Source organism: Solenopsis invicta, chromosome 6 (genome assembly GCF_016802725.1).
Source record: "Solenopsis invicta isolate M01_SB chromosome 6, UNIL_Sinv_3.0, whole genome shotgun sequence".
Lineage (NCBI taxonomy): Eukaryota > Metazoa > Arthropoda > Insecta > Hymenoptera > Formicidae > Solenopsis > Solenopsis invicta.
In genome coordinates, this window is record NC_052669.1 from 6788014 (window position 1) to 6815913 (window position 27900).

The 27900-nt window shown below is 42.9% G+C and overlaps 1 protein-coding gene across 20 annotated transcripts in view; it reads right to left on the reverse strand.

Annotated features, from left to right (window-relative positions):
- LOC105194212 (ephrin type-A receptor 4) overlaps nt 1–27900 on the reverse strand; it is a 119521-nt gene that overhangs the window by 59776 nt on the left and 31845 nt on the right. For all 20 annotated transcript variants that reach the window (XM_039450944.1, XM_039450942.1, XM_039450931.1 and 17 more), the window contains exon 2: nt 4666–5290. In XM_039450944.1, coding sequence (XP_039306878.1) covers nt 4666–4807 — 142 coding nt within the window. In that variant the 5' untranslated portion in view covers nt 4808–5290. The remainder of the gene's footprint in view (nt 1–4665; nt 5291–27900) is intronic.

Here is a 27900-nt window from a genome sequence, read left to right on the forward strand (position 1 = left end):
GAGGCAACAACCGGGAGAGAAAGAGAGAGAGAGAGAGAGAGTGAGAAAGGACGAGTGAAGGAGCCGAAGGAGGAAAGAGTGGAAGTGGGCGAGCTGAGCTCTCGCACGGCCACAAGCGCAGCTCGAACGAGTCTTTCTGCCTTTTCGCAGAGGCAATCGAGTTTGCTCGGGAAGAGAGAACTGCCTCTCGCGAGACCCGTTCCCGGCTACCGCCCGTCACCGCCGCTCCTTGCTCCCGATATCCCGATGCCGCCTCCTGCACCGGGGAATCGCTAACTTCTTCCTCGTTGCTGCCGAACAGGAAAACTCGTCTCGTCTCTCCCGCGAAGCGCGCGAGACGCTACGAAAGAGCTTCGGAAACTCTCGCGCGTGATGCGACGAGAGACGCGGGACGAAGGATCGTTCTCGTATCGGGATTAGCTGAAATTTAATCAATCTCCTGGAAGGTTATTCGAGAAGAGAGAAGAGTATCGATTAATGCAATTTACGTCAAAGGAATCCGTGGAGAAATTAGCGATGAAACGAAGGACGGAAGACAATTTCGTCTGTCGTCATTTCGATTTCGTCCACTTCTGATTTCGCATTGGCTCTCGGCTAATGTCCACTAACGTGCAACGGAATCGAATGAAAGGAAGTTTCGAGTCTTGGGTGGGGTTTCGCAGTCTCTCTCTCTCTCTCTCTCTCTCTCTCTCTGTCTCTCTCGGCGATCGCATCGTCAGGGAGCAAAACGATGGACTCGCCTCTGCAGTAAATGAGTTCGGAACGCGAGTGGACGGTAGTGGCAAACGTGTTACCGTACAGTCGCTCGTGGGCCTCGCTCCGAGAAAGTAATTGAGTTTCGACTGCCGTATTACGGAATTCGGTTCGTCTAAAATCCTCGAAAGTACTCTCGATCGAGAGCGCACGAGGAGGCGAGACTAAACTACTACTATAATTGGGAGATTTTTAGTAATCTGAGAAATTATGGGGCGTATACCATCGATCTTTTCATTGTGTAAAGAACGCGCGATAAATCACCGATCTCAGTCAGCGAAGAGGGAAGGGATCGGAAGCACATGTGCATTCGGAACTTCGGGAGGTAGTTTAGGAATTCGATCTCGCAAGATGTCACGCGTCGACGAAGAATTTTAAGTCCCAGTAATCGCGAAGAAGCTCTCTCTCTCTCTCTCTTTCTCTCTCGAAGCGAACGATGCTCTCGGATACTACCGGCTGCATGCGTATACCTGTAAAGTTCGGGAACTAAGGTAATGGACGCGCGTCTTAGGGATCATGAGTGCGATCGAAGGCTAAAGTTCGCGGATGTTAGCGGCGGCGATGGCGGAAGGAAGAGAAGCGGGAAGCGTAAAGATATCGCGGGGAGGAGTGGGAGGGGAAGGGAAGGAAAGGGTAAGGATAACGAGGAGCTCGCGTTTCGTGCGAGTCGGGGGAAACGAAGTTAGCCGCCTCCATCGGCAGACATGGTCTACCGGGAACGGATCCTTGGCAAGTTCCATTAAACGCGTTACGTACCGTGGGAGGGGCGGGAGGGAGGGAGGGAGGAAGAACTCCCGAGGGGGGTCGCCGGGGAAATTTGCCGCGGCTAGTACGCGGTGGCCGCGATCGCAGGATGTAACCCGGAGATCTCGAAACCGAGGTAGAGCCGAAATTCGCATTCGCCAAGAGCGAGGAGAGCACGGGGGGAATGGGACCTTAATCGCGATTATTATCTGTCTCGAGCATGTAGAGGATAGCGCAGATGGTTCTCTACATCCGGGACACTTAATGTACGCTAATTATAAATTGACACAAATTATATGTTTCACATATTGTAAGAAATGTATTCTTACAATACATCGAAAGTATATGTGATAGGTATTTGGCTGAGGAAAAAGAGAGAAGGAGAAAAGAGGGGGATTAATCAATGCGAAAAGTTTTATTTTCTACTAATTTCTAGTGTTTAAATTCCCCGCCCGTAATCGAAGGGTTTCAACCGGCCCCAGTGTGCATTTTATTTTACATAAACGCTCCGTATAAAATAAGGCGGGACACCGATGCGCCGCGCCGGCCGCGAGTTTGCTGGCCGAGTTCGTGAAGGCGTCTCTACGTCTCGAGTCGCGCCGACCATCCCCAAAAGCGCGACGAAACGATCCCCTTTTAATCCCTGAACGTTAACTACCGGCACCTCGGACGATCTTGCAATTCGGAAGATTGGTCCGCATTACGAAATTATCGTTATTCCCCTCTACGAAAGGGGGGAATGAGAGGGGCCGCGGAGAGGGCGAGCCATCGGGACGCCCGAGGCGCCAGGCTTTTTTTCGGTTAAAATATGGAAAACGTTCCGGGTAGCCCGCGTGGATGATCTTCAAAAACGCATAATGGGACTGGAAGGCCAATCTTGGCTCCGTTAAATCACGTTCGCAACGATCGAGGACGAGGGCAGTGCACACAGAAGAATCCTTTATCCGAGCAAACAACATCCATCGCCTCGGGACACTGCTCGCAAGAAGGGAAAAAAAGGAGGGGCGAAGAAAAAAAGAAAATTAAAAAAGTGCGTCGCCGTGAATCCCGATGCGACGAGGAATTATATCGCGATTAAGGACAGACGAGAAACAAAGAGCTTAGTTAATGTAAGTGGACCTGAAGTTTCTTCCCCTCGTCCTTCTCTCAGACGTCCGAGCGTTACACTTCGAACGCGCCTGAGAGAGATATCTTAAACTACGAGGAGAAAAAGGTTTCTTAAACACAAGCTGTAAAAAGTTTCGCTAATTTAAACACAGTTCTCTAGCATTAAGGACACGAATGTACGTATCGTGATATTAAAAGAGATGTACGGGAACTTTTAGAGACTTTTGTCTTATTCTCACTGAAAAAATAATTTTCTTAATTGCAACCAGAATTATTTGGTAATTGTGATTGGCAATACTAATATTTTACTTGCGTCAATCAAATTTATAGACAGCAAAATTCACAAATTTGTTTAAATTGGCGCAACCAAATTATTTGCTTAATGCTTTATTAACGTCAATTTAAAATTCGTTATTTAATTATATAAAACAATTTGTATTATTAAGTACTTCAATTTTACACAAAATTTGTAATTATGTTCTAATTATATTAATTCATAATATTTTATATTATGAATTGACGCGCGCGCGCGTGTGTGAATGTAATAATTTTTTATTTTATAAAATTATGAAAATATGAAATTTTTTTAAATATTTTAGTAAAATTTTTTTTGTAAAAATGCGTATTTTAATTTGCAAATATAAGATATGAATTTTGTTACGTATAGTTTACTAGTAACAAGATATTTTTTCCAACACTATTAAAATATTATGGTATTAAAAGATTAATTTTATCGGTCAAATAAAATTGTGGTTTTTACAAATAAATTACAAATAGAAATGACCGAAATTTAGCATACAATATAGTAACTTACGGTTATAAAATTTCTGTTTTACGACTCAAATCTTGAAACTGTGATAATTATTTATCAAATTTGGTAATAGTTGCCAAATCCCTTTTCCAGTATACTAAAAGAGTATTGCCGTCACAAATATATATATACTTGTTTTTAAGAAAAAAAAAAAAAAAATTTGCAGCAGAAACTAAATAGAAGGAACCACATTTCTTTATTGCCGTAATTAAACATTTGGTTGAGCCTTTATTAATTAATCAAATTATTTATCTAGGTATATCAAATTATGATTACAACAAAATTATTTTTTCGGTTTGAGAAAGAGAGAAGCAGGCGGATTATAAAATGACAGTTAAATAACAGTTTATAATGTGAGTTGACGAGGAACTCATAGCCGTCACGTGATCGGTCGCTAGGATAGTCGTGTGGGCAAATATAGCGGCGCGTACGCAATTAGTGTTGTGGCAATTTGGTCCTTCTTTCTCTCTCTCTCTCCTCTTCCTTTCGTATTCAGCGTCTCCGTGCAATAAATCACGCCGCCGCCGCGCCGCGCCGCGCCGCGAAATTACGACCAGAGCGTCAGGAAACGTCGGCCTGATGCGAACTAACGTGTCTCTTACGTTCGCTTCTCCGTTAGTCGAAAGAAGAACCAATGTCTTAGATCGGGACAAAGGAGATATAGCGCAAATTACTCCCAGTCGTATTAAGTTCTTTTCCGCGATTAATTAATCATATTGACTTGTCTTCGCAATATTACATCACAGCGCTCTTTCCGCCATGCAATCTCAATTATTCGCGAAGAACTTTGTTCAAAGTTCTTCGAAGATAATTGAAGATACTTTATATTAAATTATTTCTCTTAACGAGCCGCAACGATTAACGAGATTCAGAAATACTTAAATTCCCGGATCGAAAGAAGTAGTGGGATGCGAAGCTAATTAAGTCATTCACGATTCGAGTTGACGATAAGCGGTGACCGAGGAACTCCGCCTTCTCGAGACGATCGACGGATCGGTCGATCACGGCGGCAGTGAAGGCGCGGGCGATATAAACCGCTTCGATCCTTCGATCTCACCTAGTCCGATACATCTGGCTATAAGTATACATCCGAGAGTGGCAATCGGGCGAGACGTATCGCGACCCGAGGTGTCGCCGCGGACTATCATTTCGGCTCGATTAACAGCATCGGCCCTATACGCAGATAGCTCGGTAGAAGAAGATTAAAGTAACGAAGAAGAGAATAGAGAGACGAGCGAATGAGCGCTTACCATGTTCCGCCGGGGTCCCTCGCGGGTAGATTAGCAACAGCAGCAACGGCAGAAGGCGGGCAGCGGAAGCAGCAACGGCGGCGCAGGTGGCTAGGAAGCCTGCTACCCCCGCCATATTGAAGGGGATCATCCTTATCGCCATGTGGGCCCCACTGCCGCCGCGGCGGTGGACGGCCGCCGGTCCTCTCACGATCCGTGCGAGAGGATGCAGCACACCGGCAGCGTCGTCACTCTCGCCTCCTCATGCCTCCTCTCGCGCTTCTTCGCGTCACGGCAGCCGACGACGACGTGCAGCCACCGATCGCCACCGTCGGATTCCTCCACCCTCTTCGTCGACACCACCTCCGCCTTCCTCAGCGGCCGCTACTTTCCCTGCCCGCTTGTGCTCCAGCTTATTGCTCCGCGACGACCGTTCCTTGTTTATCTTCGGAATTCTTCCACCTCACACGCCAGTGATGCCGATCACGTGCCTCGATACTTCTTGTCCCGGTGACGATCGAACGATAACGTTATAAATTCAATGTTTCTCAATAGTTTATATCACAGAAAGAGAGATCGATATTTCTTCTTTGCTTTACATGGCGACAACGGTTTTATGACTGCTGGATTTCACTAGCTGCTGCGTCTGAAAGAAATAAAGATAAAAAGCTCGTGTTAATTAAAATTAAAACGTCACTTTTTCTGTTTGATCGTGATTTACATCTTCGCTCCCTCGCTACGTAGGCAAGCAACACCGTTTCTATCGCTCACGCGCAAACGGAAAGACTAAACTAGTTGGTTTATTTTCTCTACTCTTCTAATAACATCTTTGAAAGGATGTTGTATCATCTTCGTAATTCTCGTTGTGAGTGAAGCATTGTTTTAACTGTGCGATGTTGCTGGTCTACGTAAAATACTTTTACTATATACTTTTTTAATAGATTGACGCATGTCAAATCATCCGTTGTGTTTTTCGATAATATGATAATATGTAAATAATAATGAAACGACGTGCACATTAAACCGTGCTAAATATTAGTGTATAAAAATTTAAGAATTAAGTTACGATACATTATCCCTCGCATCACTGTCTCTTTAAAAATGCTAACCTTCAGTTACTGATCTAGGCCTAACAATGGCGAGAAAAATGGGTCACACATAAAAGAAGGAAAGTAAACGCTCCGGACGGCGTGTCTCGAGTTCAAGGTCAATTTGCGTCACATTGGCGAAGGGTTCCGGCGGCACCGACCGAAACTCGTTATTCTCCAACGGCCAATTATCGTGTGTGGAAAAGAAAATATGTACTAGTAACGAGAGAACACTAGAACGGCGAGGGGGATAAAGGAAATAGGAAAAGGGACGAAAGCCCCGTACAAAACTTTGGGGTTTATCATGATAGTGGAAGGGTGCCGGGATAAGGCAAGACGGGAGAGCAAGGGGTTCAGCTAGGATCAATACCACGCGTTTATCCATCTCCCTCTCGCTTCTTCGATCTCCGTCCTTCTCCCACACTCGTAGGAAACGCGACACGGTAGGAAGAGAGAGAAACAAAAAGAGAGAAAAAGAGATGGAGGGAGGGTGCGAAGCATCGACCATCCCTTTTCGGCCAACTGCGTCTTTTGCTTTCGCTTCGGTAGATTCTAGGGTCTGGCTGGTGTCTCGCCATTCTTCGACGAAACGAAAGAAACAGGACAGAGGAGAAAAGACAAAGGGTGCCGTCCGTGTACGAGGAAGCGCGGGCGCGAGGCTCAAAGTAAGAACGAAATTCTAGAGCAGTGATTCCCAAAGTGGTCCAGGTGGACCCCCAGGGGTCCACGGGAGACTCGACAGGGGTCTACGTTGGCGTGAAAAAAAAAAATGAGGGTTCACAAGTTGTAAGTGAGAGTCCACGAAAATTTATCTGGTTTCGATAGTAAAGAACAAAAATGTTGGCTTAGCTTTATCTATCAATATAGGCAGATAATACACTACTCAAAAAAAAGTTTCAAATTTTTCGGTGATTTTTGACAGGCTGTATTTCGGTGAAAAATGATCGTAGACTTTAAAAAAGCATTTTGAAACTTTAAGATTCTAATTTTGAGAATATGGTAGAAATGCAGCAGCAGGGGGTCCACTGAAACCAGTAAAATTTTGAAAGTGGTCTACGAGAAAAAAAGTTTGGGAACCTCTGTTCTAGAGTGTCGAAATATAAAGGGGTGAAAGAGAGAGCGAGGGGAGTACGTGTCAAAGAAGTGTATAAAAAAAAAGATAGAAAGAGGGATGAAAGAAGCGAGGAACAAGGATGGCGGGAACAAGGATGGCGGAGGAGAGACAGAACGAGAGAGAAAGAGAGTGGCGGTATAGGCGCGCTTTAGTTCTTCTAAAGCGGGCAAAGACCTTCTCTCACTTTTTCCCCTTCTCTTCGACTCTAGTCAGGTCAGCCAAGATGCATCCGCGAAATTGCAGACTTCAGTGTAACGCCGCCACCGCGGCCGCCGCCGCCGCCGCCGCTGTTGCTACAGCTTAGCACAAGCTCCGTTCAGCTCGGCTCGGCGGACAGCGCCTCCTAGCTCGGCTACCAACCACTGCTGGTTGGTACCACTCGTTTTCTGTCGTTGCCATTGCCCGACGAGCGGTCTCGTCAAAAATTTAAGATGTCCTCCTTCTACCCTGCGGGCGCACCTCTTCGAGTCTCTTCCATCGTCCTTCCTGTTTCGTCCCATCCAACCTCAAACCAACAACTTCCTCTTCGACACGAGCTAGAAATCCATAGTGCACCTTTTCATCCAACCTTCTCTTTTATTTTTTAAAAATAAGACTCGCTAAAGGAATTGCCGAAAATAGCCCCTTTCGTCGAGAAAGAGAGAGAGAGAGCACAAGAGAAAGATAGAAGTGGCGATGAAGGATGGCTGCCCGCGGGCGAGTACCTTTGAGACGCTATTTCCCATTTTTTCCCCTTGTTCAATCCCTGCGCGTCTCGTTGCCAGTTACTTTTTCCTTCCTCCGAAAAAGCAGCAGACGTAAACACGTTGGAGATCGTCTCTCCCGCTAGCGGGTTGTTCACCGGGTAGGTGGTTACACCCACCTCCTTCAAAAGCCTCTCTCTTTCTTTCTCTTTGTTTCTCTCCATCTTGTCTCGCGTCCTCTTTCGGACTAGACATCTTTTCGTGTATCCACCACCCAGGTAGATACGTCAAATTGCAGATTTCGGGAGGTGGTGATGGCTTCCCGCGACTCGAGTAGCTCGTGAAAAGTTTAAGCCCCGCTTCTGTGCGATGTCGCATCTCCACCAACGAGTTTTGCGACACTCGTCCGTTGGATCGTTGCAAACTCACGGAAAAGGGGAGGGAAGACAGGAGGAGGCACAACCGAGAATGCGCCTCCGATATACACATACTGTGTACAATGGCTCTCTTCGGCTTTCGGGAATATCTTCGAGTGCACTTGCTTTCTTTCAAGGTGAAAAGCTCTCCCTCTCTCTCTCTCTCTCTCTCTTTTCTTTCGAGTTTTGCGTTTGCGCTTCCACCCATCCGCCGCGAAGCCCTCCGAACCACTCTTTGCGCACAATCCCGCGGGAAAGTTTCGCCAATATAGCCAGGTTGGATGTTTTTATCCAGATTAAGGAGTTTCCTCCGTCGTCACTGTTTCACGGGACTTATCTCGGAAAAGTTCGTTATCTAAGGGAAAGTCTATCAGTATCTTCGAAACATGATGGATGGCATTTTGATAGTCACGATGTACGGAAAGGTAAAAACACATAGTCATACATAACGGAAGCCTGTCGCTTAATTTATGCCGCTCAATCTTAGAATTCTACGCTCTATAACGGCTCTTTCAATACTATGCTGAGACATCACGTTCTAGCGGGAAATTTTTTTATTCTTATCAATCACTTTTTTTTTTATTAAAAAGTATATAATAAAAAAAGCTGAAAACTTTTTAATAAAAATGATAATGCAGCGCATTTCTGTTTTTAGTCAATTTAAGAAATATCTCTATTCTTATTTTTTTTATGAAGCACATTCAGCTTTTTTATTTTTCATCCAGCTTTTTTTGTTTGTTTAAAGAGGGAGCATTAAAATAATCTCGCGTAGCCACGTGCGAGTTCTCGCTCATCTTCTTCCTCCTCTTCTTGTTCTTCACCTTTCGGCGGCTCGGCAGGCTTTCGTTCGATTCTTCTTGTTTCCTACGTTTCGTCGGACTTTCCTCGCGCCACCGCCGGCTCCCGTGTCCGCCCCGGGACAAATTCTATTTCCGGTTGAATTTAAGACCCCCCGGAATACACGGATTTATTTCACCGGCGTGCCGCGTGCAGCGGGCAGGGATGAAAGGCAGAGGAAAGAAGGGTGGGAGGGGAAGGGGAGAGGAGGAACGACGCGGTTTTACTCCGGATCCGACGAGGCTCGTAAACGTAACAAAGAAAAGATGTATACTCGGGAGACGAGAGAAGCAGCGCAGACACGGACGCAGGGCGAGGAGCGGAGGAGGCCTGCGAAGGGCGTAGGAGAAAGAGTAGGTTCCTCGAAATTATTATACCTTGGACGATCGCCACTCTCGGAGCGATCTGGGCGCTATTATTTTTCCAAAACTACGTCTTCTACCTCGAACCCGACCTCCTCTTTTTTCCCTCTCTCTCTCTTTTTTTTAATTCTTTTTCTTCCTCGCCTAGTCGACTTTTACGATAGTAACGATCGTCCGGTTAACGAGTGACGGATAGACGCAAGAAGCGAGACAACTTCCATTCTTGATAAATGAGAGAACATCGTCGTTAAGGCGGCCATCGCGTGATCGGGTCTACTTTTTTAGAATCTCCGTCCACGATCGTTCTATTCGAGATTTTTATTGCGATGCGTTTGTAGCGATAAGCATTTTAAAACAATTCCTTGAGACATTATGTCATCTCCTTTTCTCTTACGTCTTCTTCCTCTGAATTCTTCTCCTCCTCTGCTTGTTTCGATTAGATCTATTATTTATTTCCGTTTCTCTGATTTATGCCGCTTGCATCTCGTACGTTCAGGCTTTCAGTTTATGTTGGCGATAAAGAGGAAGAGGAGATTGAGAGACGCAGAAGGGAGGGTGGAAAGAGAAAAAATTTTTTTTCAACACATTACCGGATTCCCCTCTTTTCATAATTAAAACTCATAATACCGTCCGCCAAGCGCTGCTTGCAATTACCGCGTAATAAACCTTAATCAGTTTTCTTTTGTTACGAAACTATCGCGCCGCGCGCGTTAAATATTCAAGTGAGAAAAAAAAACTGAAAGCCGATGCGATTTAACTGCTGCTATTCGCTACAAGCCTGTAAATTTCATTCGCCTTCCCTTTATGCAATTATTAGCCGCAGCATCGCGCGAATTAAATGCTCGCGCAAAGCGCGGCCGGACTCGCCGAGAGAGAGAGAGAGAGAGAGAGAGAGAGAGAGAGAGAGAGAGAGGAAACGCGAACAAATCCGCGGTATCGATACACAAAACCGCGAGAATTTCGCAACTAACCTGGCCGTTTGCGCCAGGTGAAAGTGAGCAGCAGCGCGAGAGCTCCCGCAATACCGCAGCGAGCAGCAAGACCGTGGTCCGACCGGGAGACGCAACGCGTCGATTCTCATTCATGTTTAATTAAGATTTCGCGCATCACAGGCCACACCGCGCGCACCGTCATACACCGCTGTCGCGTCAATCGGATTCATTGCGCTCGATCGAATCTAGCTTGTGAGATTCTTTTGTCGTCGTCGTCGTTGTTGCTGGAAACGCTCGTCGCACGCGATAACGCAATCGTTTAAGGATGCATAGGACACACATTTCTCAAAGCATTAAGAAAATTATGAGAAAATTATAGAATGTGTGTTGTATTGCATTTGAAAATGGTAGAAAAAAATTTGGCAACTATTTTATATCTAGATAAAAAATTAATTCAATAAAAAATAGACATGTGCTCTGATAAAAATATAATTAGGAATGAAATAATGAAAAAATCTGAATTTTTTAAAATACTTTAAATATTTAAGACGATTTGTGTAAAGTTTTGTTACGATGCAGATATCGATTCTGTAAAAAATTAACAAAATTTATTTATTTCTAACAATACTGATAATCACAATAAAACTTTAAGTCATCTTAAGTACTCACACACACAAAATTGAGATTTTTTTATATTGTAAAAAATAATATAATTTGTAATAACAAATAGAGTAAATGGACTATAAAAATATGAAATTAAATAAAAAACTTATTCACACAACTTTCATATAATTTATTCGAGGTGTTAACATTAAACACATTTCTTATTTCATTTACTTTGTAGAGACTGTATGTTCAATACATCTTTAAAGGACGAAACATCCGTTCGATTCGGGTCGTTACGACCACGTTGAGATGATTGAAATACAAAGATTGTACGCGCGCGTGTTCAAGATTCGCATGATCCATAAATAGTCTTCGTGATCGAGACACCGAGAGATTATCTAAACGAAACATCCGCGTGAGGGAAACTGATGTTTATGCGAGCGTCTGAAATATAAGAAATATAAGACTCGCCACACATTTATTGGCATTCCGTTATAATCAACGGCGTTGGCATCGACGATTATGTTTTTATGCTTCCTCATTGCTTACAAAGAAGCACACGGAAATGTCTCTCTTTGAGTTTGATAAGCTTATAATATATGTTGAAATCTATAACAAAATAAGGAACACGTATCTTTTTGTACACGTAATGTTTTTCTATTTAGTACTCTCTAAAAACGCGTACACACAATTTTATGTTTCTATTTATTTTCTGTTTATCTGTTTTACCGTTAGTTATAGGCCTGGAGCTTAAAAAGATCTAAAAATTAGATTAAATGAGATTAGAATAACTGACGTAAGATGTTCAAAGTGCAGAAATATATTTTCAAGATTTGTGTAAGGAAAGTATGTACTGTCCCAGATACACAAGGTCAAATTTTAATATTTAATCTAATTTTAAGCTTTTTTGCACTATTTCAAACTTCAAGTCTGATGGTAAGAGCAATAGAACGGATAAATAGAATAAAATAGTTTAAAAGACTACTTTGTATTTTTAAGACGTCTTATACTCCGATTTTAGACTTTGTGTTGCCTGTGGTAGCACAAAAATAAAATAATAAAAAATGAAAAACTTCTTTTCCAAAAACATTTTAGTTTAGAAAGCTCTTTTTAAAAAGCGCGAAACAAATATTGAGAGAAAATATTCTTAAATTTTAACAAACACATTTATTCGAATAGTACTAATGAAATATTTACTAACGGTACATAAATATTTATTCTATAAAAGAATTGATGCTTAAATTAAATTAGTGGCTCTTGTACTAAATAAACATACATTTATATTTATTAAATAGTTCATTAGTACTATTCGAATAAATATTTATTAAAATTTAGTAATTTTCCCTCCTCACTGTATCAACAGTCTCAAAATTAAGAGAACTTCATAGAACTTGTACGATATACGACAAGTATATACGTGAACGAGAGTACGAAACTAAACGGCGCCATCTCCGAACGATATATCGTGAAACTTAGAGAGACAAATACGAGTCATTCGGGCGTAACTGAAAGGAAAACCAGAGGAAAAACCGGTAGGTTTCTTATCGTGTGTCGTCCAGCATGCAACCTGGACACCCGATGATAAAGCTAATGGCCCCCGTGGAGTTCATCAGCGATCAGTCACGCGATCCTGACCTCCATTCCTCTTCCCGTTCACGGGAAAGGATCTGCTTCGACGGAATCTTTATCGCGTTTTCGCCAGGAGGGATAATCGAAAAATAAAGGAGGACGGAGGAGGAAAGCCGCGTATAAAGGGCAAGAGGAATCCCGAGAAGGCAGACAGGAAGACAGAATCTGGGTCTGTCGCCAGGTGATAGCCTAATCCGCGCTTCCTCCGCTTATCCGTGACGCCGTGACAAACGTTCTGTACGACGCTCGCATACGTCAAAATAGTTCGGCCATTAGCGGTCGCCTCGGCTTCTCTCCCGTGTTGCTTCCCTCCCGGCGCAGCAGCGCGATAGAACTCCTTTCCTCCCTCGTTAGATGAGACGAAAAGAGCGACGAGGAGAATATGTGCGCGGATAAGGAGAGAGCCGTGTGCTTACGCCTCGACATAATTTATACGTCTCTAATCTTGACGATAAGCTCCTCGTCGTTACTGCGTGTCCCCGGATTGCATTAAAGTATCGTGAGCGATCCTTCGAGAACACGCACACGCGCGTGCTCGAGTGCGTGTGTGCGCGCGATGATATACTCGCGTCTTTTCGGGCAATGGGCTCCCCCGAGGACGCTCTCGCGTGCCTCGTAATTTTACTCACGGGGCCTCAACGGTTCTATATTTCACGAGAGGGCTCGAACGAAAAACTTTCGGAGTCGTTGTTCCTCGACGTTTCTTCCGCTGCTTCTTTCGTGGACGCACATCACATTTAGGGCCATATGGCTTTCGTTTCCCCTCCCTTCCCCTCTCTATCTTCTCGAGCTGTCCCTTTGTTGGAATATCTCGCGCCCCCATCCCTCTTCCCTCCTTCCAAGTCCTTCTCACCGTTGGAGATTGTCTCTTTCCGCTATATTTAGTTTTATGCTTAGCTCAACGCGAGGTATAAGTCCATCATTCCCGAAAGGCATTATACAAACTATGTTTTTTTTTTCACGAACTAAAGAGAGATTTCTAGATATATTGTTAACTACATAAATAACCGTGATACATCGTCCGGCAAAGATAGGTGGATAAATGTGACGCGAGCGAACGATGGGGGGGGGTGATTCTCTCTTTTTTTAGCATACGCATAAAATTTTAATTAATTTTCATCGTGTTTGAAAAAGGCTTTCGTGAGATCGAGACACGGGCTCTCATCGCGTCTGCTACTTTTTAATAATTAGGGGCATTAATACTCCAAGTTAAATTACAACTGACTACGAAGCGAGGGCGGGGATGGGTGGACGGGAGGGTGGAGCTCGTATCTTCGGCCGTCGTCGTCGTCGTCGGCGAAACGACGCGTACTTACTTTATCCAATAAATAACAGGCGCGGAAGGAGAAGTTCTCGACTGGAAAGTTTGAAGCTTCTCACGGGCTAAAACGCTTTTGTCAGTCGCCGTCGCGTCGCCGAGGCGAGTTCTCTCCCTCGGAACGAAATTATTCCTCAAAGGACTACATCTCTGTTTTGTACCCCGAGGCATTATCAGCCCCCCTCCCCCTCCCCCTTCTCGTTTCTGTCTGGTTGAGGCTGTACGCGAATCCCAGAAATTATCGCTTCCTACTCGAAGGCGACACAATTTGCCGTTCCGCTTCGTTCTCCTCGGTTTTTTTCTTTTGTCCGGGTGATCTACCGCGGGGCGAAGAAGGAAAAGAGAAGAAAAGAATCGCTACGGAAAAAAAAAAATCGTGTGTCCTCCCGCGTATTCCAGCGCAAACTTCCGGCTTATCCAGACCTCTTTCTTTCTCTCTCTCTCTCTCGCCCTTTCTCGCTGTGCGTCTTTCTTCTACTCGAATCTCCCGCACTCCCACAATTCTCCTCACAAGTTTGCGCGGACCGGACCATGCTCCGACATCAGGGTAGCATCGTCCTCGTGACATATGGAGGGTCCCTGAACGCCCTGTTTTCCCCGCGCGATCCCTCGGGGTTTCTCTCTCAGGATGTTCCTCCTAGCTGACCGAGCTGATACTTTACCCTCCTGTCCCTGATGCGTATACGATCTCACACTCCTGCAAGAAATATTTTCATCTGTATCCCGTCTCCGTTTACTTTCTCCCTCCCAAGGCACGCCGGCCGGTTACCAGCACGATTTCGCTCGTATACTGATCCGGAATTTGTACAGCCTGCGATCCTATTGTGACGGTATTCCGAATGAAATTCCAGTTTACTTTAATACTGTGACAAACGAAGCAAATATCTGGGAAATCCCACATATATCTAACAAAGCGAATTTTTGTTTACTCCGTAAATGTACGGGAACTATAGTAACTCGGTGCATTACTCTTCGCATTAGCGCATTGCTGGAACTGGTGCAGATGTCTACAAGAGATCATACCACAGAATTCTAAATATATAAACTCTCTAAATTTAAACTGCAGACTACGGAAATCGTTACAGCGCACATTCAACACAAACTATCATTGGTTTAATTTTTCTTTTGCATAATATTAATAAATGTAATAATTAGAATTCAAGTCTTAAACATCTCATCAAATTACCAGCTCAGATAAATCTTGTTTTCAAGACTTGGTAAAATTCATTGCACCATTTTCGAAATATGCATATGTAAAACAGTGTCAGCAGTTTCTTATCTATTACAGCGGCCCATTGTCCTAAGTACACATCGTGAACAAAAAATATAACAGGTTAAATCATATTACATGATAAACACCGGTTACAAGTTGTTTCCGTTAACGTTGTATCAAGTCGGAACATTACCTCAAGTCCGTAAACAACCAATCATGAAGGAAAAACAAGCGTTTAAAAGTTGGTTTATTTTTCCTAATTACGATACAAAACTAACGGGATCGTGTTGGGAATCATATTCGCGTAATGAGAGAGGAAGGAAGGGAGAGAGAGAGAGAGAGAGAGAGAGAGAGAGAGAGATTCGGAGATTGCTCGAACCGGTGTCGTGCTCGATCCAAAGGAAGCGCAGGCAGCATGGGGTTTCCGTTCGCAACCCCACACACGGTGCCACGGATGATCCTCAATGGGGGAATCGTTCCATTAACAAGTAACCGTTCGTTAGACGTGCACTCGATCGTAATGATCCCGGCGAGGTCCGCCATTTTAGACGGTGTCCTCTTACTACCAGTTTACGAGGGAACTTTAATATAAGGACACAATTCCCCGAGCTAAGATCACCCACGTATCGAGGAAAATAAAATGGATTAAGGATTCATTCTATTTTCTCGCTATAGATGACGAATATATTTAAATATGTACGAGAACATTTTAAAAAGTAGCATTATATGTAACTTTTATTATTGCAATTTTTGACGAAGTTATTATAAACGTTAGGAAGATTAAAGTTGTATTGATCGCTAAATATTTTTTTTTAATAGCGATAAAGCCTAAATATTTCGAAACTTTTAATTAATATTATGGCGAAAATTGATGAAGAAGAGGAGATCGAGTTTCTCGTTGATTGGAAGTTAATTCCTTCCTTTTTCTCGTACGTAAGACGAAACTGGAGGAAACTGAGAAAGCGACTTGGTTAAGCATCCGGCGCTCGCGTCTCCGTTAAGAAACAGAAAGAAACAGAAGGGAAATAGAAACGGCAAACGGGGTGTCTCGGAGGAAATTAGTCGCGAGTGAACTTTCCTTCGTTCTTTCTCAATTTTATCTCTCTCTCTCTCTCTCTCTCTCTCTCTCTCTCTGTCGTCGATGTTGCTGCTGCTCGCGTTCACCAGCATTCACTCGCTCCCTGTAAATGCGGTGTCTATTTTTCTCGTTAACCGCGACCCCGACGCTTCCGGCGTCGCCGCGCGACAAATAACAGTGATTAACGACCTCGATTACCAGTACAATCAGAACGCCGCGCCGCGAACAGTGCAGGGCCAACGATGACGAAGAATGGAGAGACCGGGGAGGACAAAAAGAAACTGCTGAAAAATTCCGAAGGAATGTTATCTAGCTCCAACGTGAGACTGTCCACGTGAGACGCGCATCTTACACGTCGAAGTCGCTCAGACTCAACGTCTGCGACAACGGATATCACTCCGGCCGGAAGATATCGATGAGAATATCGCTCTGCGCGCTTAATCACATCCAGGAACAAAGGTTCGACTGCGCGTGAATAGATGATTAATTTCTCAGGAACGAGAAAGAGGACGTGTACATATTGATACGCGTACGTATTATTCATGAGTAATGCGCGATCGTTCGTAAAACGATCTTGCGGCAGCGACTCTTGGTGGTCTTCCGGACGGTTTTCAATTAAACCCACGGGCCACGGTACGGTTCAGGAAGACTTTCACCGGATGGCAAATAAAACTCTATTACGAGTGGGATCGCTCGTCGATCGCGAGGGAGGACGATGAAAATGAACTTTCACTCATTGATAGGTCGCTCATGAGATGTCGTGAACTCGCGGGACGTTTCTCGACCGCGCCGGGATGCCTTTCGCGTCGTGTGATTTTCATATAATAGAAATTCACGTTCGAATGCCGTGACGTCAAACATCGTTATTTTCTATGCGACCTACATATTGCGTTGCCTATTGTTTCCATTATACAACTTTACACGTCCGAAGGATCGAGGCTAATGTACCTCGGCAACAGTACCATATAATCGTATAATTAACTGCAACTATACGATATTGATTAGCAGCTATTGAAAGGATATATATTATCTAGTTACTGAACGGATTATCGACCATTCGAAGCGCCTTCGCGATAATTATCCCGAGGAAGACGTCATGGACTAACTGAAAGAGAGACAGAGAAGCGAAATATCTATGCGTCTAGTATTATAATCCTTCTATCAAAGGTGCTGTTTCTGAAGAGAGAAAGAGAGCGTACGGAGCTCCTTCTTCCCCCCCACCGTCGTTCTCTCCTTCGTTTCGTACTTTTTTGTACGAGAGTCGCTTAAGACGCCACCTGCTACGCTCGCGGCCGCTTAGTTTATATTTAGTTTCCCGAGTTTGGAAAACTCTTAATGGATTCTTAATGACCCTGAAGGGCCGCGCGAGCGCGCGCACGGCGAGACGAGCGAGAAAAGACAGCCCGGGAGAGCAGAAGCCAGGGGAAAGGGGGAGAGAGAGAGAGAGAGAGAGAGAGAAAAGAGCAACAGCTGATACCTGCTACACTTCGTCGTCTCTCCGACGACTGATGACGGCCGCGATTACTGGGTCGTGACGGGTAAGAGACTTTGCCCAAGTCTCTCACGCGCTCGATACCGAAACGACGACTTCGTAGGACGCGAGTTTGTCATGTCGGACTCGTGTTACGGTTAATCCCTCCATCGAAAATCTTTGGTCGCACGGAGGGTGAGTCTTGAGGGGGTTCGAGAGACGACTAGTCCCTCGGGCGTTTTCTTTTTTATATGTATCCGATGTACCTCAACTTGTTACAAGTTTCTCGACAGCGTCTTGGTTTAATCCGTGGCGGCAAAAGGTGCAAAATTGTTTTCAGATTTCAAAATCAAAGTTGAAAAATATATAGAGTTTTATGCAAAATGCATTTTCCAATTCCGTATGACACGTACGTTGAAAGAAAAATTTCCTAAATTTTAATAAATATTTATTCGAATAACAAATAAAATATTTATTTACGGTACATAAATATTTACTCTACAAAAAAGGGTATTTAAATTAATGGTTCTGTACTAAATACAATTGTTTATTTATATTTCGTAAATATTTCATCAGTATTATTCGAATAAATATTTATTAAAATTTATTAATATTTCCCTCGAAAATTTTTATGAATTAAAGAAATAAATTGTGGAATTGTGTGAGACACGAGAATTGTGGAATTGTGTAAAAGTCTATTATTCTTGGCTGAGTTATTATTTCATTGTTGCAATTCTCTTCAGCGTCTATCCTAATCAATCGGCGACCTCGTTTTCACAGATTTATCTAATTGTGATCGGTTATTCTATTTCACTTTCCATCGACGTCGATCTTACGCGATATATCGAATCATCGGTTACTCGCTGTGAATCGGGCAGCGATGAAATGGGAAGAAAGAGGTGATGGGGGGGGATAAAGAAAAGTGAGTAGAGCGGAGGGTAAATGCGCGCGGTTATTCAGACCGCGATACAGACGGTTAAATAATGCTGGACGATTGACGAGATGCAATTCACGTCGGACGCAGTATCGAGCACGATATTTTTTCCCGTCGCCGAAAAAAGCCGAAAAACCGACTAGATGGCCCAGTCGGAACAGAGTGCCGGTGGGATGAGGGTAGTATAGTGACGGATCGATCGAGCAATTATCGGAAATCGAGCTATCGTTTTGGCGTCGCTTAAGCCGATCTCGAATGCATGGCCGTGCATGGAGAGAGGACATCGAAGAGAGTTTCTCGGAATAAATTACGGGCCGATCATACAGACGACTTCGCGACTTAATCCGGCCCCGGATATGAGAGGAAAAAGAAACCGCGCGCGGATCACGCGACAGCGTATACTCGTGCATTTAAGAAGCCGGGGGGATACGATGGGAAATAATGCAAAGCCCGTATACGTTATAATTTGCAGTTGGAAACGAGGTCACGACAGTCTCGGTCGGGTCCGGTCGAGCGAGCGAGCGAGCGAGCGAGCGCGCGGTTTCGCGGCAATCTGCACGGCTCGATAATTAATGGTTTCCTTCGAAAGTCAGCCCGCCGTTCATTAATAATAAATCATCGAGAGTTTCGCGCGCGAAAAAAATCCGATCGCGTAGCCACGGGAAGCGCTCTCTCGCGTACGCGTGTCGCGCACGTCCCTTTCCGCGATATTAGAGGAGGAGGGGGTAATGTGACTCCCATTTTCATTTTATTGAATAACTTTGTTAATAATCAATATTTTATATTGAAACGTGAACGATTATATATTATATTCGTCAAAGTGTCGTTTAGCAGATTCTAGGCTCAAAGTAATGAAATATCTATTATTTATGACGTGATTTATAAAAATGTGACGCACCGCATAATTGATAGAAAAGAAAAAGTGATGGTAAATGGCTGTCCCAAAAATAAATTTAAAAAAAATGGTTCAATTTAAAAAACACAGTATTTTGTTACAAAAGTCATTTAGAATTTTCTTGCGTTCAGAAACATTAGAGATATAATTTTATCCTTGTTTAACATTAAACAACAAGCGAAAAATAATATCTCTACACTGACAATGCGAGGAAATATTAATAATGTAAATAAATATTTATTTAGTACAAGAACCACTAATTTAATTCAACTATTATTTTTTTTATTGAGTATATTTATGTACCGTAAGTAAATATTTCAGTGCAACTATATTCAAATAAATATTTATTAAACTTTAGTCATTTTTTTCTCTCAATGTAATATTTCTGAATACAGGCTAGAATGACATTCGATTTATTGAAGAAATATTTCGATATAAAAATTTCGCTTAAAAAGCCGTATTAACAAAATCCCGTGTTATTGTTTAACTTTGCATAACTCTAAATGCGTACAGCCGAATAAACAGTTAAATAACAAGAACGTACATACATTCGTGTGATAATACGTTCAAGTTTAAAAACAGTTAGAAAGTACATGTAATTAAGTGCTAAAATGTATTTTTGAAAAAGTTTCAAAGTGTTCCAAAGTAAAAACGCTCTGTAACAATTGTCAACTACTGCGTATTGGCACGTTAGCGGCACTGAAAAACTGCGAACTGCCAAACGAATGATTCCATAAGCAATTGTTGGAATTCGTCACTCAACAACGCAAAGATAAGAGGAGTAGCCGTAATGTCCATACACAGTAGCTAGAGAAAATTGCACGCAAAGTTTTTAACGGCGCGTATCTCTCTCTCTCCGTGAATACCGCTCGTTTGCGGAATTAACATAAACGTGAATAGGGGCCCGATATAGGGGGAGGGGGGTTATGGGACGCGGCGACACAAAGCAGTCGTTGTGTATACGGAAGGTATGCAGAAACTCTTCTCCAGAGGAAAGACTTAGAATTCATCTCCGGCATCCTTCATTACGGATTTCGCTATTTATCGCCGAACTGAATTACGCGGCTGGTTTATGTCGCAAATTTCTTTAGCGCGCGATGAATTCGCTCTTCCCCTCGTTTTTGTCAGGAATATTCCCAGGAGGATATCACCGCGGTTCCGTCGGATGCGATAAATACATTTCAATGCGGGACGGAGCGAAACGTTCGGAGGGATCAAACTTTTCCGTATCCGTCATCGGGGATACGACGCGTACATACATCGGATCGCCGCTAACCTTGGCATCGCGTCGGGTCCTCGAGGACGCGGGACGACGTCGGAGTGTATCGCCCCGTACGCTCCGCTTCTCCTACGACTTATAGAACGAAGGAATGGGAGAGCGTGTCACGCCAATTACGAGAAGCATCGGAAAGAGAAGATCCACAGAGGGAGAAAGACAGAGGAGGAGACGTAAAGGTGCGTTTGCATTATCGCGAATGAATCCCCCTGACTGTCGCTCAATCCTACTCGCGACAATGCGCTATGACGTGAAGAATAACAATTGCATCTCATTCCTCAGTCATAGTGCATATCGCAACTTGATTGGTTTAAAATTCTATTGTATTAAAATTTTATATAAAAAAAAAAATAAAATAAAAAAAAATGTATAAAATCTCGCAACGCACACCGAGGAAAAGAATTGTCACTTGACTAAATTTTTCAACTTGAATTTCTTCAGTTCAATTATGTATTTTAAAGTTGAATATATATGTACACTAGCAAAAAAATTACTAAATTTTAATAAATATTCGTTTAAATAGTTGCATTGAAACATTAATTGGTTAATATTTATTCAGCAATTTTTTTTTCTCTCAGTGTAATTAAGCTGAATATATAATTGTTTAACTGAAGCTCAAGTATCTTAAGTCAAATACATGAATGCACTTGAACTGAAAAAATTTAATCGCGTCGAAAAATGTAGTCAAGTTAACGACTTTTATTTTCTCAGAGCACGAATCTCCGTTTCAAATTTTTTTAATTGGATCGAGAAAGTTACGTTTACTCCGCCGCCTCGTAGAGACGAATCATTTTGATTAAATATAATGCCGTGATATTATAATAATATAAAATTAATAAAGTTAAAAATTAGTTGATACTCAAATGTATAGTTTCAAAGCAATGTACGCACAAACATCTTTTGATAGTTTATCGGTTTATCGCCCTTCTAGGAGAACAAATTGGTTCGCCCTCAATCACATTATCATCTATTCGTGTGCTCGCGTAGTATAAACGCACCTTTAGACAGAAGTAGAGGGTAGCGAAGCCGCAGGAGAGACTTCGGCGAGTCAGGTAGAACTAAGTCGGTTAGTGCGAGAGGGACGAAGAGAGACGGGAAGAAGAGGGTGAAGGAGCGAAATGGGAGAGGAGGACAAGCGAGGAGGAGACGTAAGGGAGGCGCGGCGAGTCGCCGGTCAGAGAGAAGAGATGCTGGAACGCAGCGACGGAGGAAGAGGAAGAGAGGGCAGAAAAAGAGCGGAGGAGCGACGAGGAGAGGAGCTAGGCGGAGGAGAACGGAGGACGAGCGACGAGGAAACGAAAAAAGAAAGGATCGAGCTGCTCCCGACTCAGCGGCTCTCATATTTAATGATATACTCTGCCGTGCCGGAGTCCCGCTAATGCACGGACACTACAATATGCTTCTCTCTTTCCCGCCCTGTGTCCCCCCCTCTCTCTCTCTCTCTCTCTCTCCCCCTCTGTCCGCTATAAGGGACGCGTGCATGCGTGTACACCGTGTGCGATTCTCTCCCGTCTGCTTTTTCCATCGGGCCGGCGTTCTCCTCTCTTGGTGTTCCACCGAGGCAAGTTAACGAGCCATCGAAAGTCGCGCGCGCGTCTCGTGAAAGTACGCGATGCATTATATATTAATTTATGATCCGCGCAATACACGAGAGATCAATATCGAAGGTGCGCGTGCGCGCGCGCGCGAGTGGCGAATGGCTAAATCAGGCATAAAAGCGAAAAAAAAAGAAGAAAAACTCGCCTCTCGAGATAACGCGATTATGATCTGCGCGCTGTCGAAAGATCTTTGCTCGCTCGTTCGCCGTTCTCTCGTTTCACCGGTGCGCCTAAGAGAGTATAACGCAGGATTATATATTCTTATCTCGATAATTATTAATTATTATATCGCGACGTCCGACCTGCGCGCGTACCGAATTAACGGTACAAGCGAGCGAGACAGACATCTCGTACACCTTGAACGGGATTCGAAGGTAACCTTCGGTTACCGGCCACCACCTCCCTCCGAGCACTTTCTTTCCGCGCAATTTCGCGCCCACGGTAGAGCGAATCCCTCGAAACGTACGTTCCTTTTCTCCTCGTGCTCTTTCTTCCGACTTCCTCGGCCCTTTACCTTTCCTGACCCGACGGTGAAATACGTCGAAACGGCCTGTACGTCGAAAGAATAATCCTGACAATGAAGCGCACTCCTCCGGGCGATAATTAAGGCCCGGGATTAGTAACCAGATCGACGCAAAATGTATAAATTTTTAATTACCGACAGCATAAACCAGGTCTTCTCCTTCCGAAGCAGTCTTTCTTCCGCGTCATATACGTCCCTCCAATTAAGGATGCTAGGGCTATACAATACGAGCTAAAAGTTTACGAGCCGAAATTTAAAAACTAAAGACTTGTCTAGGTTTATATATTTTTTGTTAATCAACAATACAAAATTTTGGTCGCGAATGCCTGAATTTTGGCCCTGAAACTAACTGCAAAGAAGAAAACAATAAAAAATTTGATTTACAATGATTTTTGCAATAAAAGTTAATTTATTTTGCTGCAGTTTTAAATAAATAACTTTTAAGCGAGAGTAAGTGGATCTGAATGAATTTTTGCACGAATATTTATTAGAGTTTTATCAGTATATGTAAAAATTTTAATTTATTGTAATTGGTGATGCTACTTCCTCTTCTCATCAAAGCTGCAAAACGCGATTTTACATAAGAATCAAGAGCAAATAAAAAATTAAATAACTTTTAAACCAAGTGAATTGTGCTCAAATGTTATATAGATACTTAAACGTAATATTGTAGAATATTCTATAAAATTTATATATATTTGGTAATGTTTTGAGATACCAAACATACATCCTTAAGAGGATCGATGACCCTCATGCTCGTAAAAACTTCAATATGAATCAAATCATTTTAAATTTATTCAGAATGTTTAAGAACCGTACTTGCGTTGCGTTCTGAGTGTGTTAAATATATATATATATATATAAATAAATCGATTCATTGTAATATCACGGTTGGAGAGAGGGAGTTTAATCGGGAAAACGAGACGAGTTATGTTTACGTAGTTCGATGGGAATCGGAAAAACTGGAGATGGATAAGAGTAACGCATTTCAACAAATTCCGGATTTCAAGTTAAAAAGCTCGCGTTTTCAAATAGCACGATATTTTTTACGATATTTTTATATTTTTATATTTAACATACACTTGATAAATATTTAACGAAATAGCTACTCGTTCCACGTCACAGTGGCAAATTCATTATAAGCTGAAAATATCGCCTTAAAAATATCACATTATCAAAATCTCCTTAACTATAAGTATCAAACTCGCGCAGCAAGCTACAGCTTTGTTGAATCGTCCAATCTACTTTTTCTTCCGTGGTACGTAAAATAAAATATGATACGAAAGCTAAGCAAATCGACTGCTACTCTTCGTCGTAAAGATAACTGTGAGATTTGCGGAAGACGTATACATTTCTGAACGCGTGCCTTCAGAGAGATCACGGAATAAGCGCGTAGAGATAAAATACGAGATTTCTTCGATTAGCACGCGAGAGTCAGCGGCGCTCACGCCGCTACATTTAAGGAAGAAACGAGGCTGGAACGAGAAGGAAAAGTAATCGTAACGGCAATGCGCTACACGGGAGTGCACTTTGGCGTTGGCCGAGGGGGATGGAATTTCGAAAATAGACCGAGTCACCGGGGAGTGATCGCGTATACGTGGTTCGAATTGCCTCTGGTCATACAGATGTGTATATGCGTACACAGTCGCGCCGCCGCGCCGTCCCAGGAGCACTATAAAAGACACTTTTAACGTGTACCCACGAAGAAGCTGATGCATCTGTAACGCCAAAGTTGTAAAAGCGATAGAAAAAAAATCAATGCGCCCCACAACGATGTCGGGCGACGGCGAGATAAATCTGAAGGTATGCGCGGCGCGCATACGTTGAAAAACATTATTTTACATTATGAAAATATTAATCCACTTCATATTTCAATTTTACGTATAAATATAATTCGCAAATATAATTATATCTCGCTGGTGCGCGGAAAATATTACATTATATCGCCGCGTAAAATAAATTTCAAATATTTGTAATATTTGAATGTAATTACGATGATACGCGGGAAGGGGGACGGGGGAAGTGATTAAATTTTTGATGACAAAAGCGGCGAGAATTCGACGTGAGCAGAATTGCGCTTTTCGACGCGAGTAAACCGTGCATTACCGCCGCGCCGCGACGCCATTTCACCGTGGATTCTTTTCATTAAAACGCAAACGAAGGTGGCAGAGACGAGACCGCGCCGCGCGCCACGCCGGTCGATCGTCAAAGCCCATAGTTCGTGGACTTCGTCGTTACGGTTTTAGCGTCGTCCGGGTATGGTTTTTACGACCTTTTACCGAGACTTTTACGAGTCGCGTCGTGCCTCCACGATTTTTCTTGCCGCGCACCACCCGCCGTTTGTTTTCGTTGCACGCGCGTTTCATGCCTCGCAACCGTCCAAATTTTCGACGTACAAGCTCGAGATAGGCGTTTTATACACCGGATCCTCCTATCAAGTTCCGCAGTCACGCGCATCTTAAAACGTATGAAAAGCAATAAAGTACGAAGAAGAGTATTTTGGCGTCCGGGAACCGTTTCCAGCGTCGAAACCGTTTTCCCCTCCCAGATTTTATTTTCTCCCCTTTCGCGCGCACTCATTTTTTGTTTCTCCCCCTCCCCCTCCCATTGAACGCTCTCATTATTCGCTAGTTAGGCTGACACAAGCCCTCGGAATTGCTGGCTCTCATTATTGTCGGCAAGGGGAGATGGAGATCGTCGCGCAGAAATGAAAAACCGCTCGCGGATCATTGATCAGGTGTGTGCGCGCCGGTGCGCATCGTCGCGCCTGGTTGTTGGAAATCGCGGTTGCCCCTTCCCTCCCGCCCCCAAGGGACGACAAGCTCTCGTTCGCAGTTACGGGGACACCGCGCGTATTATACATACATACAATGGCCAGCCGCTTTACATATAAGATTACAGTTCCGATGCGTGACACGCGCGTATCTCGTTGTTTCATTTGGTACCCGACATTGTCATTACGTTTTATTAACTTCCACTCGTTACGGATCGCGGCGCGAGAGATAAATTATTAGTTCGCACGTCTCAGGTAGAAATCCCAGGTAAGGGCGAGGCGAGGTACACATATATATACACGTATATATATGTACCTCTTTCAGACAGATTGTGAGAAAAGAAAACGAGCGATCGCTCGTGTATACCGAAAAATGTGTCGCGTCTCGCACGAATGACGAGAAAAGTGCGCGATCCGTTCGGATGGCGGAGATTATACTCTAACACCGGAGGAGTGGCAGCCGCTACCTTTCTCGCGCCAATCGTCCATTTTTCATTCAAGCTCAATAATTGCTACATTCGCGCGCGGCCGAGTCTCCCGATCGTATTATCCGGGGTACTAACGTCGGGACGGGCGATACTAATGACTCGCGCGCGCGAGAAGGCCGATCCCGAGAGAGGCGAAAGGAAAAAGTCCCGTACTCGCTAGAATTATAACGAGTGTAATCACCATTATTTCTACCAGAAAGCGATAATTAGTTGATTTCGCGCGCGAGTGCGTCCTCTGATGATTCGTGCGATTTCAAGGAAAATCGCACTCCCGATGAGAGAGATAAGCAGTTTCTTTTTTTTTAACAAGCCCATCAAAACAAAGAAGAACCAAGATAATTTCTGTCATGCTAACTTTGTTACTCGTTATCATTCGATGTTTCATTGATATTAAACGAAGAGTGTTCTTTTCTTATTTTCAGATGTACACAGAGAGAAAAAGATTTCATTGGAATTAGCTTCCCATTTATTTGTTTGATTAAAACAATTATACTTATACAAAACGTTATTTGTTTGAATAAAAATGCCGTTGTTTCATTCAAGCAACATCTATTATTTGACGAAAATAAAACTATTATTAGTCGTACTTATTGATTCAAACATTGATTTTGTTTGGACCATTCCAAATAAAGTTTGAATACAATAAAAATTATTAAGCTAATAGAAATCATCTTCTCTGTGTATATGTTGCAAATCTCACTTTACACGATCTATAATTTACAACGGAATTTAAGACAGAATTCTATTTATTAAACAAATAATTTAATTACATTAAAGAAGGCTAACGTCATTTCTTGAAATCAAATAATTTTTTATTTTTTATTTTTATTTCAACTTAAAAAAAAAACAAATTAAAAAATGATCTTATGAACTTCAACATAACTTTTCTCTGGGTGCATGAACTACAACAGCCTGCTAGCATACGTGACAATACTATAATGTGATAATATCTTGATCCCGGGAGCAAGTTACTCGTTTATTAATCAAATATAAGAAATATCTTTGTTAATATATAGTAAAATCAATTACAAAAATAAACACGCTCGTGCCGATGCATTAGAAAAGATTCTTTCTGAACTAAAATATTACTTAAGTAAATCTTCAAATTATTTTTTATTCGATCTTAAAAAAATTTTGATATGCCACTTCGTCGACTAAAAGTTTGTTAAGTAGCTTGTTAAGTACACTTTTTGCTCTCGTTTAATAGGCCATAACTTACACTAAATATTTCTATTACTTTTACGAAGTTTATTTCTACGAGCAGATCTTGTTATAAACGTGGATATTATTGAAACAACGTGATTATTAAAGAATTCTCCATGAGATATACTTTATATTATTTAAATTATATAATACTGGCATGAGTTTCTTAATATTTTTTAACAACTCAATTTTGTCAAAGAAACAATCAATTTGATGTAAAATTCTGTCTTAAAATTCTGTCTCTGTGTTACAAATTATGGATCGTGTAAAGTAGGCTTAAGTATGCTTGCAGTACAAACATACTTTTCATAAGAATAAATATACTTGAAAATTGAGCCTTTGCAATTTTTCGAGTAATCTGTTACTCTAATAGAGTAAAAGTTCACTCTTGCAGAGTAAAAATTAAGTTCGTGCAATTTTTCGAGTGATGTTTTTGTTGCACGAGATTTAGAGTGATAAAACGCCCGATATACGGCCCGTTTCGATTTTTCACTCCGTAAAAATTGAAATAATTATTTTCTCGATCTCCCGTGCGGAATCTCTCGATGCGTCGCCGATCGTGTTTGAGCAACGTGCGGTGCCCCGAGAGAGGAAGCGATTTCGGAGGCCACTGGTAGTCGTCGAGCCGGGCACCCGGGCTCGTGTGATGCGGAGCTCGCACGTACCGATATATACCGAGACAGCTGGATCCGCCGACATTGGCGGGCCTGGATATACTCAGGAGCACTTAACGCTATCTACAAAGGCTAATGTAGCCGCCCGATAGGGGAGGAAAGGTGGACGTGTTCTCTGTATATAACCCAGCCCAGACGGACGTCA